We start from the raw sequence: 14195 nt of genomic DNA, 5'->3' as shown, positions 1-14195 counted from the left end.
AATAACTGCACCACTTGTCTCAACGTCCACTAGTTTCTAGGGTTTCCTCTGGTCCATGAGGCCATTTGTGGAGTCATTGTCTGCAGACAGAGAAAGCCACCAGTCAAAGCAAATGGAGACACAGCTAGCTCCGGATTTGTTCTTGTGTCTCATTAAAATAATTGATCTTTTTGACAGAATTCATTTCTAGCGATTAACTAGAAGGTTCAGTTCCTGCTATGTGAACTACAGTATAGTGCCCACATGCTTTTAAGGACTTCGCAGAGCCAGATATAAAGCTGCTATGCTCAATGGTAACCGAGCCCACTACAGTAACAAAATACAGTAGGCCTCCAGCAGCCACTCGTACTGGGCTGGGGCCCATAAATGTGATGATAAATATGCCATGGAGCACATGTCAGAAGGGTGGAGTGAATGCAGGGTGTGAGAGGTATTCTTAGCACTGATGACTGTGCAGACCAATGAATCCATTCACATCTCTTAATAGGTGCCTTGGCTACTTCTTTCTGTTGTAGTCTGGTTCATTTCTACTCCTTCAAAAGCCAATTCTCCTACATACTGCAACTTTTTATAAATCCTTTCACCTTCTGAGATTAAATCCCATTTATAGTTCACACTGAAAATGAGCCACCCCATCAGAGGGCCATGAAGATGTTACACATACTGAACGATCAAGTGTTGGTAGTATCCTGAATGCCATTCATGATATCACATGAGGGTATATTTTTAGAGACGTAACTCCAGTAGAGCAGGATGCATTGGAAAGCCAAGACATGCATGTCCTGAATGTCCTCAGCACCAACCACCGATGATGAAAGACATGAACAAAAACATGATTTAACTTTGACATATTATTATGAAAAGGATTTAATAGGATTACAAATACGCTGTTGGAGAATAACAGTACTGGTTTCAAAATAATGTCCCAGCTGTAGCTGTGCCTCTTCAGTTATGGTCTATGAGAGCCAGCTTTAAATACGCAGCTCAGAGGAGCTCAGAATCGCTCTTCAAGAAGACGAGCTGTTAGCAGTTGTCGTCCTTCAGGATATCTGGGTGTTCCTCCCAGAACTGGTCCCCAATAATGTCACAGTGGTAGGCCTCCACCTTTCTCCTGCTCCGTGTGACGGGAACATCCCTCTCCTCTTCATTTGGTAGCTTCATGCGCTTGCTAACAGTCTCGTCCCGCTACATAAAAGAAAAATGAGAAGTGAGACCGATATTAGAGATGCACCGATCAGGCTTTCACTGGCAGATACTGATTACCGGTTTTCCTAAAGGTCTGACCTGCTGATTCCAATTTGGGATGATTCCCATTTTCTTTTTAAAGACAGGTAGGAGCTCATGTGTTTTCATCATGACCAAATTTAGCTATTAAATCAAGGTTCCCACCCAGTTTTCATGTTAAAACTTCAGCCTTTTCCAGACTCAACATTCCAGAGTTCTCGGTCCTTATTTAGTCCGCTTCTTTAAAGTAAACGTGCAAAGCTTCGAGCTTTAGGAACCTATAAAAGTCACAAAAAAGGGAAGAAAGGATCCTGGAAAACAGACATACACGGACGGATCTTTTAGACTGTGGGATAGAGAATGAAGTCTGAAAAAACAAAGATATTTCCATACTTATGCAGATCGGGTAAATGCTTAAACCAAACATTATGCTATCCCAGACTGCATAGGAAGGCTTAAATGTAACAGACATTGACATAAAAGGTTCTTAGTTGGAGGTAGAAGCTTTGTAGCTTTGAATCCAACAGAAAATTAAGAAATGATGAAGATTATTTCTATCAATATGATTATTCCATCAAAGAATCTGACCCTGGCGCAGCGCTGATGGTGTAGGGGTTAAGCGCGCGACCATATACGGAGACTACAGTCCACGAAGCGGCCGTCCTGGGTTCAAGTCCCGTACCCGGCGACATTTGCCGAACGTCTCCCCCTCTCTACCCCTCTTTCCTGTCTGCCTACTGTCAAAAAATAAAAAATAAAGGCTACTAGTGCCGAAAAAATATCTTTAAAAAAGAAACTGTCCCTAACTTTTGAATCCATTTGACTCAACTCAAAACATAAAATGCATCAGAGCCTCTGCCGTTTGTTATTATTAATGAATTACAGCCTGGAAGACGTAGATGTTTGAAGTTGGGATGAATTTAATGAGAAGAGGAGAACAATCCACTTTTTCAGTATTTGACCGGCTCATTAGAGGTCACGATCAACGACGGGAAAAACTGACAATTCAGAATCACAATGAGAAATTATCTTAAGTAATGCAGTAACTATTAAACTGTAAAATTTCAACTGTTTTAGAAGCTTTCAACACGGTGTAACCCATTTAATTTTGCTTTCTTAATAATATAATAAGAATTAACAATGTTCTAATGTTTATGTTTTCTGGTTTGTTTATTTCATGTTTTTACAGAACTTGCTAAACCTGATGCTATTTTAAACGTGCTTCACAAATAAACTGAACTTGAACCATTATACAAACACTGGTGTAAAGGTGGAAAGTCCGTTTAGATCAACATGTTCTTGTCATGACTACATTTGAAGAACTGCAGCTCATACGTGAAATAATCTTGTCTTATCCGATGATAAGACCCCAAACATTTCAAAACATATCAACAGAAACAAGACTTTTTAAAATCATTGCTGCGCAAGATAAACAATAAATGTCCCAAACAATAATTCAGTATTAACTCAATTATTTTCTTATACCTTAAAAGGTTGTATTTGGAGAGATTGATCAATAAGAAGTGAGTATACTTAATTGGACCAGACTATGTACAAATATACAATCCTGCAAAAAAAGGGTTAAGCCATCTCTAATATCTTTAAACTAAGCATGCATGGAAACAGGCCTTTTCTGATCTTTTACAGGTCCAGAAGGCCTTTTAGAGTTTTTTGTTTTCTTTTTTGGATTTAGGATTATTTTTTAGTCTGTTTCCATCCAGTCCAAGAACCTGAATATAACAGCATATTTTGCAACGTTTGGTTATAAAAATGAGAAAGGTGGGCTACTTGGGGGGCAGAAGCAAATGCGGCTTGCCTAAAAGAAAATAAAATACCTGAATAATTACTAGATTAGACATTAGTCCGCTGGCAACCACAAAAACAAAATAAACATCACACAGGAAATGACCCTGAGGCTGAACATGAAAGAAAAAACAGCCCTTACTTAATATATCTCCACATAACATTAAAATATCGCAAATTCAACTCCTTGGAAACATAGAAAAATAATGCACAAGATTGTATACATGCTAATTGCACCTATACTACTTAAAGGTAAACCTAAGATTAACCTAATTTAAGGGCTCACTGAATACCGTATTTTCCGCACTATAAGGCGCACCTTCAATGAATGGTCTATTTTAGAACTTTTTTCATATATAGGGCGCACCGGATTATAAGGCGCATAGAATAGAAGCTACTGCAGTCAAACGTTTGACTGGAGTTGCGTTATGCATCCACTAGATGGAGCTGTGCTAAAGAGAATGTCAACAAAACAGTCAGATATGTCAGTCAAACTTTATTAATACACTACAAACCAGCGTTCTGATAACTCCATTCACTCTCATGTTAAGGTCTCCTCTACATAGAAATCTATTGAATAGAGCCAACCGCACATTAGGAATGCATTGGAGTCTATGAAGTTGAAGTTGAAATCAAACGTTAGTTAAAACGTGAAAGGGAACTTTTCCCTGATTCAGTAAACACGTAAAAGAAACAGTTTGATGCACTAAATCAAACGTTAGTACTGTTAACCTTTCCTGTTTCTGTCCCCTGACCGTAGTCTGATGACACAGGGGAGACGCTTTCTCCAGGGCCGAAGTTACTAGTTTCCTCGGGGTTAACTCCCTCACTCATACGTTGCTGAGTTGAGCATGAAGAAACAGCATCAAAACACTGAGTTGTTGACGAGATTCGAGGTTCTTTTTAATGACTTTGCTGCACGTAAAAACACAGGGCTTACAGACTCATACACCGCTGCTCCGGTCGCCGTCTCTACCCACCCCACACACACAATAATATCGACGTCACTCCTTCACTCTTGATTCTCAGCTACGGCAGCACACAGCGCCACCTCTGTCCGGAGGAGTAATGTCAACATCTTCCATACACACACACGAAACATACACCCCACACACTGAGCTTCTTCTTCTTCTTCTGTGTTGTTTTTTGGCAGTTGGCAAATAACTTGAAGATGTGCATTACCGCCACCAACTGGTATGGAGTGTGGTTCTTCATGGTTTTAAATCTTATTTACTATTACAACAATCAAATTTTATTTATTAATTTAGTGCTTTTGAAAAATCTAATTATAATTTGAATATGTTTGCTACCTAAACTTCTTTGCAAAGTATCTCTCAATATAAAATTTTCTTTAATACCTACAAATTCTCTCCTTAAAATTGTTCTTTCTTGTTCATATTTCTGACACTTCAATATTACATGTTCTATTGTTTCCTCCTCTCCACAATGATCACATTTTCCTGTATTATGTTTCTTTATCTTGAACAATGTAGAATTAAGTCCTGTATGTCCTAGTCTTAATCTTGTAATTAATCTTTCCTCTTTTCTACTCCTTCTTCCTGTTCTTACTTCTCCTACTATCTTGTTGATTCTGTAAAACCATCTTCCTTTCTTTTCTTCATCCCACCTTTTTTGCCACTCTTTCCTGATTCTCTGTTTAATTATATTTCTTGCCTCTGACCTACTAATATTTATTATAAAGCTAATGTTGTTTTGTGTTGCCTTCTTTGCTATCCTGTCCGCCTTCTCATTCCCTCCAACTCCTACATGTGCCGGTACCCATAAAAACACTAATATTAATCCCATTCTTTGTATTCTAAATAAAGTAAGTTTTATTTCCAACAAAATGTCTGGTCTACCCTCTGAATGATTATGTTTTAAACTTAATAATGCTGAACTTGAGTCTGAACAAATGATTGTTTTTAATGGTTTTATATCCTCCACCCACTGCACTGCTAACAATATTGCTAATAATTCTCCTGAATATACTGATAATCCATCTGTAATTCTTTTTCCTACTTTTATTTTAAATTCTGGTATTACAAATGCTACTCCTATTTTTTCATCTGTTTTTGATGCGTCTGTGTAAATCTGGACATAATGATAGTAATTGTTTATATATTCTTGTATTATACTTGAATCTAATCTACATTTTGGATCCTTTTTCTTTTCCATCAACGCCATATCCACCACTGCTTCTGGTAACAGCCACGGTGGTACTACTGGCAAAGGCAACATTAAACTTATTTCTTTTTCATATATTTGAAATTTTTCTGCTATATTATTGATAATCCAACCAAAACTCTTAACTTGTTTTTTTTCTTTTTCCCAGCATGGTTTTAAAATATCACGTGTGGGATGATCCGGATTATTGCTTTGTAAGTTTATCCAGTAATTTATTGCTAACTGTTTCCTTCTTAAATCTAATGGCATCTCTCCCATCTCTACCTGAAGTGCTGCTATTGGACTGGTTCTGATTGCTCCTGTACAAATTCTTAAAGCTTGATGTTGTATATTGTCTAATTTTATAAGATGAGTGTTTGCTGCTGATCCATAAATTATACTTCCATAATCAATATTTGATCTAATTAATCCTGTATAAATTCTTTTTAATGATGTTCGATCTGCTCCCCAATCAATACCAGCCATACATCTCATAATGTTTAATATTCTTTTGCATTTATCTATGATTTTTTCTATATGTACTTTCCATATAATTTTTTCATCAAACCATATACCTAAAAATTTTATATTTTTTACTTGTTCTAAAACTTGATTGTATAATTTTAGTTTGATATTTTCTCTTTTCCTTTTCTGTGTAAACACCATTAGTTTTGTTTTTTCCACTGAGAATTTAAATCCCCATTGATTTGCCCATTGTTCTATTCTAATAATCTCATCCTGTATTTTCTTTTCAATAAATTTGATATTACGACCCCTTTTCCATATAGCTCCATCATCTGCAAATAGTGAGCAACCGACGTCCTTACCAATATTTTTAAATACATCATTTATCATTATAGAAAACAATAACGGACTTATAATACTTCCTTGAGGAGTACCATTATCTATTATATATTTATCTGACAATTCTTGACCAATTCTTACTTGTATTGTTCTTTTTGTTAAAAAATCTTTAATCCAGTTAAACATTTTTCCAGTAATACCCATTTTATTTAATTTAATTAATAATCCTTCAACCCACATCATGTCATATGCTTTTTCTATATCAAAAAATACAGCTACTACATTTTCTTTGTTTATTTGTGCTCTCCTAATTTCATATTCTAAACATAATGCAGAGTCATTTGTGCTTCTCCCTTTTCTAAACCCATTTTGATTTCTAGATATATATCCATTAATATTTAAATAATATGTTAATCTATTATTAATCATTTTTTCCATTATTTTACAAATATTTGATGTTAATGCGATTGGTCTATAATTTTCTGGTTTTGTGTTATCTTTTCCTGGTTTAGCTATTGGAATAATTATTGCTTCCTTCCAGCTCTGTGGCAGCTCTCCCTCCTCCCAGACTTTATTGTATAATTCTAATATTTTGTCTTTTGCTTTGTCATTAAGATGTTCTATCATCGTATAGTAAATTTGATCTTTTCCAGGTGATGTATTTTTTGTTTTCCTGGTTACAAAGTTCAATTCTCCTTGTGTAAATGGTTCATTTATTAATTTATTTGTATCTACATTATTTTGCATTAATTCTTTATATTTCATCTTTGTGATTTCCCTACCTTTCTTTCCCTCTTCACTAATATTATTTGAACTATGAATTTTACTAAATGTTTTAGCTAATATTTCTGCTTTTTCTTTATCTTCCGTTATAGTTATATTATCTATTTTTAATATAGGATATCCATATTCTTTTCTAATACCCTTCATTCTTTTAATCGTTTTCCAAATTTGATCAATTTTTGTTTCTCTCCCTACGGTATTACAAAAGTTTCTCCAATATTCTCTTTTTGTATGTTTAATGATCTTTCTTACCTTTGCCTGCTTTCTTTTGTACTCAATTAAATTCTGATAAATTGGGTTACTTTTTAACATTTTAAATGCTTTATTTCTTAATTTTATTACTTCACTACATTCTTTTGTCCACCATGGCACAATTTTTTTATCGTTCTTTCTTCCTCCTTTTTTTATTGATTCTTCTGCAGCCTGTAATATTTTTTTACAGATATTTATATTTAAACTATTTATATCAATTGACTCATCTATTTCTTCCAATTTCTTTTGACTTAAATATTTAAATTTTTCCCAATCAGCCTTATTAAAGTTCCATCTTTTATATAATCCTGTATTCCTGTTATTTATTAATATTCCTGTTATGATTTTAATGGGGTAATGATCACTGCCTACTGTTGTATCTTTATCAATGTCCCACTCACAGTTATTGGCTAAACAATTTGATACTATTGTTAAATCAATCACAGATTCTGTACCTGTTTTTACATTAATTCTTGTTCCTTTTCCATCATTTATACATACCAAATTTTTTATTTCCATTATTTCTTCAATAACTTGTCCATTTTTATTATTACATTTTCCCCATAATGTGCTGTTAGCATTAAAATCTCCACACCAGATTACTTTTCCTTCTAAGTATCCCATTAATTCATCCATCAACTCAAATGATAATATTTTACATGGATTATAAAAATTTATTATTTTACACTTTTCCTTTTTATTGTAAATTTCAACTACTATATATTCTAACTCTTTGCCTTTTCCTAATATCTGATATTGTATCCCTTCTTTTATAAATATTCCACATCCTCCTCCACTTCCTTCTATTCTATCCCTTCTGATACTATTGTACCCTTTAAACACAAAATCTAGGTTTGGCTTTAACCATGTCTCCTGTATACATATAATTTCTGGTTTTTCTTCAATTCCATCTATATACCCTTTAAATTCCTGTCCATTAGCGATTAAACTTCTTGCATTCCACTGTAATATTATCATATATTTCTATCAGCTGGGGTTCCTCCTTGCCTTCCATCTGTTTCCAACTTTTTATTAATGTTTTCCCAAGATCCTTCTTTAAACCCTAAGAACTTTTCTGCTCCTCTGACTATTATTTTAATCTTTTCTGTTTTGTGTTTAGCCTGTTCAGTGCAGTTAATGACATAAGCTATGAATAATATCAGTTTTTCCACAGACATTGTAACATTTTCCTCTGATTCTACTTTTCTTTGTTGATAATCTTGAATCCTAATTTGACCTTCATCCCTTGATCTTTCTTTCTGTACATTTTTGACTGCTTCGGCATAGCTTATGTTTTTAGTCATTTTAATTTGTTGGATTTCTTTTGCTTTCTTCCTTACCTCACATCCCCCGAATGTAACTCTATGTTGCCCTCCACAATTGCAACATTTTTCCTGCACTTCTTCCCCACAATCTTCAATTCTGTGATCTTCTCCACATTTTGGACATCTTTGTTTTCCTTTACAGACAGCTGCTATGTGACCATATCTCTGACATTTAAAACATCTTAGTGGTGGAGGAATGAAAGGCCTCACAGAAAAACTCAGATATCCTATTTTAACATTTTGTGGCAACACCTTTTCTTCAAAATCTATTAAAATTGACAGGCTTCCTACTCTTTCACCATTTACATTTTTTGTCAGTCTTTTGAGATTTTTTACCTTTGCACCAACAATGCTTTTTTTTAACTTGTCTATATCTTCCTCCATAGGAATGCCATAAATTACCCCCCGAATGATTTTATCTTCTCCTATAATCTTCCTCTCTGTCACTGTTTTCTTGCAAATGTTTTCCACTTGTAAAGCCTTTCTTCTTTGTTCTTCAGTTTTACACACCACCAGTATATTTCCATCTCTCAAGACCTTCACCATTTCAACATCTCCTATCTTTTTTTTAATTTCTCTAGATAGTGAAATAGGACTCAGGTTCTCTTTTTCTTCTTCATTTTTTATCTTTAATATTATTTTACATTCTTCCCTTCCGATTTTCCTCCTAACTACTCTCTCTTCTTCAGAACTGTTTTCTTCCAACTCTCTTTTATTCCTTTGGCTGTCTAACATTTTTCCTTCTTCTGCTTTACCTCTTCCGCGTCCTCTCCCTCTACTTACTGGCGTCCATTCATCAAAGTCCATATTATCCTCCTGTGTATCCATTCTGAACCATTCACATACCAGTTTATGCCTTTTACTGCCACTTCCAAAAGTAAATAATTTCTACCACTGTGGGGTTCTTAGTAGACCAACGTTTTCAGATCGAAGTTTCGCGCCAAGATCCTGCCTCCAACCAATCCTTTTCCGTTTTCGAAAATCTGACCCTGACCCACTGAGCTTCTAATCACATATAGTTCAGGCAATTCCTGCAACAGTACATTCAAACGTTATACACACACAAGTGGTGTTGGACTAGGAGTAAGCACAGTACAGGTGTTTACCGCTATTACTTCGGCGACGCCCCTGACTACGGTAGCCGTAATGCTGCAAGCGGTGCGGCTTTGTAGTTTACCAGTCGTACTGAAACATTTTGACAGAGCGCCGTGTACAACCAGTATGGATCAACCAATTAACCAATTGATCCATATATAAGGCGCTCCGGATTACAAGGCGCACTGTCATTTTTTGAGAAAATTAATGGTTTTTAAGTGCGCCTTATAGTGCGGAAAATACGGTAGTATCTTTAAGGTAGTGGTAGCAGTAGTAATGTTTCATGTTATATCAGCAACACTGGCTTTACCATGGCAAAAAGGTACAATAAACATAGATTGTCCAAAATAAATACATTTTAAAAGATTCAGTTAATCAATACATAAAAAAACACTACTTATATGGTTCCAATGAGGATAAACAGAAAAACACACATGTCCATCATAATTAAATCATAACTTTAGCTACAGACGTACTAATTAAAAATGCTTTATGTCACTTTTGAATCAAAGACAGTCAAAAAACAGTATCGTGAGTTTAGCATTCGGTAGCAAAAAATAGAGATAGGCACAATGAAGCTTACTGACATAATTTAACTACAAAAGTGGAGCCAAATTTAAAATCTGGGTCATAAAGCAGCTTTTGGTCACTATCAAAATAAGCTGGTTGGACATGTTTGTAGATCAGCAACATTTTATCACCTGACTTAGTTCTGTGGGTTTGCTCATTATAATTCACAAACGCCGATGTGTTTGTGAATGGAAATGTGGAAATCGAAATGTGTTCCATTCTGTAAATCTCGCCCTTAAAGTCTAGGCCAGAGCAGGACTGTCCTCAAGCCTGTTTGTTTGTAGAAACTTTGCAGACTTCCATCTTTCCTCAGAATCTTACCTTTTCCCAAATGAGAGCGGTGCCTTTCCGGTGAAGGGCGGATTCGTTGTTGTAGTTGATGTCAAATTCTGAGAACAAGATCTCGTTTTTATCTGAAGCTAACGTTCCCTAATTGAAAAACAAAACAAAAAGACAGACATATTAGTTTTTGTTGAGCTAAATATAAATAAAAATTAATTATACAGGAAGCTTGAAGGGGCTGTTCATATAACTGGATAGCACCCCCTACTGGCTGCATTGTGTCAGGGTGTTTCAGTCATTCCAAGAAATCAATCACCGATGTTGCACTTATTGATAATACTGAACCATTAAAATATATTCTTGGTAACTTTAAAGCTTTTAATATAAAGAAACTAGGGATGACAAGAAATTAATGAGACAATAAACGTTTCTAGACACTGTTCACTGCTCGATTCTTCAGTAGAAAATAAAGTAACTAATAGAGAACAGCTGCATCAGTCCCAGGCTGCTGCTGCCATTAAAGTCTATTTGTGTCAATCAATGAGGCATAGACAGTCTGCTGACATCTTAAATATATTGTGTTTTCCACTACTTACCCAAATGTCCAAATGTTTACAGTAAAATGTCAGAGAGTCAGGCACTAAAGATGTGGCTTAAAATAACCACATTTTCTTTGAGAGCGAAACAAAGAAGTGGTTGGAAATGTTTCTGCCTCGAAGGATGCATTTTACAAATTACGGGGCAAATTTTCATCGATTAAAAACAATTACAAAAACAAACCAATAAACAAGCGTTTCCCAATGCAGCTGCGTAGAAGTACAAAACAAACAAGAACTGTCTAAAATCCTACATTTGAAAAGTATTAGATTTGTAAATGTCCAGTTATTTGCACAAGTATTCACAGCTTTTCCACATTTTGTTGTATTACGTAACTTTAAAGTAGTACATGACTGTGAAGAGGAAGGAAATTACGGTTTTCAACAACATTTTGATCAAATATTTAAAAAGTATGACATGTATTTCTATTCAGCCCCCATTACTCCAGTACCCCTAATAAAATACACTGCAGTGGAAACTCATTTTCCAGAAAGATAATCCCCCTAAATATACAACCAAAGCTACAATAGAATGATTTAGGTGAAGACATACACAACTAAAAGAATGGCCTAGTCAAAACCCAGATCTAAATCCAATTTAGAAACAGTGGAAAGACTTGAAAATTGGCATCAGCAAACCATTCAGACTGAGCGGCCGCTATTTTACCAAAAAAAGCTTGAGTCTCTAGATGATCAAAGCCTTTAGAGACATACCTTAAAAGACAGCGAAGGCCAGCGAAAAGTGGTCCTTTAAACGTCTTTCAATGTAATGATGAAATGTGAAAACGTTTAGGGGAAATGGATAATTTTGCAGGGTACGTAAAAAAAGAAAACAAATAGAAAAAAGAGAAAATATAGAAAAAAAGGAAAAGAAAAAAATTGAGAAACCATATTTATGCAAAAATATAGAAATAAAAAACACAATAATTTTTTATTTGCTTTTACGTACATGACACCTACTAGACGCATCATGACAATTGTATGAATAAGACCTATAGCTGGTTTGTAAAGACACTATGTAAACTTAATGTATTAATTCTTATTATAATTTATTTCTGAAACCCAATGCATTTCCTGGTGTACAGACAAAGTAACCCATCTGTTTTGTTTTGCTCTTACCTTTAGGCGATCCTCAGCCTGTGTTGTAGTGAGTCCTCCTTTTTGAACCAATGTCCAAAATACAGTGTTATACAAGTTATTTATGTGACCTAAAATATAAGAAACATAAATAAATACATATCCTGTAGATACATTCACTGAAACACACATTGATACACTTACAGTCTGCTTGCCTCCAGCTGAGGTAGTCTCTGAGGTTACGGTTGGTGGGATATAAAACCACTCGCCCGTCGAAGCCAGGGGGGTACAGGAGGGGCTGTTCTCCGAAGAACTCCTTCCAGTAAAACACATATGAGGAGGAAAACTGGGAGGCCACGTGAGTCATGAGCTTACTGCAAAACAAGCATAGGAGCAGAAAAGGAAGTGACACAGAACCACTCCGAACTGGAGATTTGTGTAAGAATGCCAATAAAAGAGGCCAGTACCTGGCTCTTCTCTTGAACCAGGTAGAGGTTTTCTTAAAAACGAAGCTGAACTCATCACTTTGACCATAGGAGATGATGATATCGTCCAGCTCCTCCATGACAGAGCGGGCACTCCTGCTCATCAGTCCCAGCGCCCTGTCATCATTGGGCTTTGCGAACTGATGCTGCTCTGCAAACCTGAAACAGATTGTAATGCGACAGGAAAGTCAACAAACAGTTCAATCATTTCAGACAACACTAGAGTGAAATAAATAGAAAACCCACTTGTGAAAGTTGCGACCATCCAGTCTTACGATAATGTAGCAGTTCCGGAGGCATGTGTCGTCTGTTTCAAAGCTGCGGACGTACTCAAACTTGCTTTTAGCCATGATGCTGGAGCTGAAAAAGGGACGCAGAGAAGCTGCGGCGAAAGAGGACCTTCCAGCTGCACCAAGTCTGCAGACTTTCCCTACCAGCATTAAGAGACTGATAGAGGAGAAACACACACCACGGAGGACAGGTTTCCTTTACAACAAGGCCAGCGGGATTTATTCTGATATGACAACTAATTGATTATTTATAGCTGGATTCATATTATATTTACTCTTAACACATTCTAGAAACATCGACTAATATTGGTTATGAATGACAACAGATGAGTTACCAAATTAGCGACTCATTTATTCCGCTATTCAAGCTAAGGACACAGCTGACCTGATTATTTCAGCTTCCTGACCCCTGGATGTATTATTATTATACTTATTTAATAACACATCTAACAAAACAGTTCTCCCGAAATCACTCACGTTGCTTTGTGTACAGTCCGGCGACCAAACCTGTCGTAGTTGTAGAACTACCTCCTGAACTTCCCTAACAAAGGTTCCGGGTTGAACAAGGTATGTTTTATTTAAATTAAACCCAGCACGTTCTTTGATGCTTCTTGAGAATATAAAGTAACATATATTTTGTCGTCACATATACTGTTCATCTACTGCTAAACTGAACGTATTAACCTAATGCGAGTGGCAATTGGTATTTGACAAAGGCTGTAAAATGTTCGATGCGCCCTCATGTGCTCATATTTAGAAAAGTAACGATGCACACCGTTTGATGCCCACTTCAGGTCCACCGAGGAGGTGGCTGGTTTGGTAGGGGGCCGATGGCCAAACCCTTCAACTTTGCTGCCCCCACAACTGACCCACCACAGCGCATGCTGGACCTACGCCTACCCACGGTACCTTGCTAACTTGAACAAAAGCAAAACATTAAGCAAACCAACTGATTTTAAATATACAGGTCCTTCTCAAAATATTAGCATATTGTGATAAAGTTCATTATTTTCCATAATGTCATGATGAAAATTTAACATTCATATATTTTAGATTCATTGCACACTAACTGAAATATTTCAGGTCTTTTATTGTCTTAATACGGATGATTTTGGCATACAGCTCATGAAAACCCAAAATTCCTATCTCACAAAATTAGCATATCATTAAAAGGGTCTCTAAACGAGCTATGAACCTAATCATCTGAATCAACAAGTTAACTCTAAACACCTGCAAAAGATTCCTGAGGCCTTTAAAACTCCCAGCCTGGTTCATCACTCAAAACCCCAATCATGGGTAAAACTGCCGACCTGACTGCTGTCCAGAAGGCCACTATTGACACCCTCAAGCAAGAGGGTAAGACACAGAAAGACATTTCTGAACGAATAGGCTGTTCCCAGAGTGCTGTATCAAGGCACCTCAGTGGGAAGTCTGTGGGAAGGAAAA

General features: G+C 36.0%; 1 protein-coding gene across 1 annotated transcript; it reads right to left on the bottom strand.

Annotated features, from left to right (window-relative positions):
• Positions 1–849: 849 nt before the first annotated feature.
• thg1l (tRNA-histidine guanylyltransferase 1-like) lies at positions 850–13462 on the bottom strand. Its single transcript, XM_047352965.1, has 7 exons — positions 13227–13462; positions 12706–12906; positions 12442–12618; positions 12179–12348; positions 12017–12105; positions 10341–10448; positions 850–1185 (listed from the first exon to the last, which is right to left on the bottom strand). Exons 2-7 carry the CDS (start codon positions 12897–12899, stop codon positions 1024–1026), a joined length of 900 nt encoding a protein of 299 aa, XP_047208921.1. The 5' UTR covers positions 12900–12906; positions 13227–13462; the 3' UTR covers positions 850–1023.
• Positions 13463–14195: the final 733 nt, after the last annotated feature.

Source organism: Girardinichthys multiradiatus, chromosome 23 (assembly GCF_021462225.1).
Source record: "Girardinichthys multiradiatus isolate DD_20200921_A chromosome 23, DD_fGirMul_XY1, whole genome shotgun sequence".
Taxonomy (NCBI): Eukaryota; Metazoa; Chordata; class Actinopteri; order Cyprinodontiformes; family Goodeidae; genus Girardinichthys; species Girardinichthys multiradiatus.
The sequence above is the reverse complement of the archived record's forward strand: the minus strand, read 5'-3'. Positions and strand labels throughout refer to the sequence as shown.

What these genes read in the sequence shown, in the direction of transcription:
- thg1l (XM_047352965.1), bottom strand. Translation starts at nt 12,899, where the DNA reads ATGCTGGTAGGGAAAGTCTGCAGACTTGGTGCAGCTGGAAGGTCCTCT. An exon ending in TGGTTCAAGAGAAGAGCCAG is followed by an intron (nt 12,349 to 12,441) that starts GTACTGGCCTCT and finishes CTTGTTTTGCAG; the next exon opens with TAAGCTCATGACTCACGTGG. An exon ending in AGGCTGAGGATCGCCTAAAG is followed by an intron (nt 10,449 to 12,016) that starts GTAAGAGCAAAA and finishes TTTTTCAATTAG; the next exon opens with GGAACGTTAGCTTCAGATAA.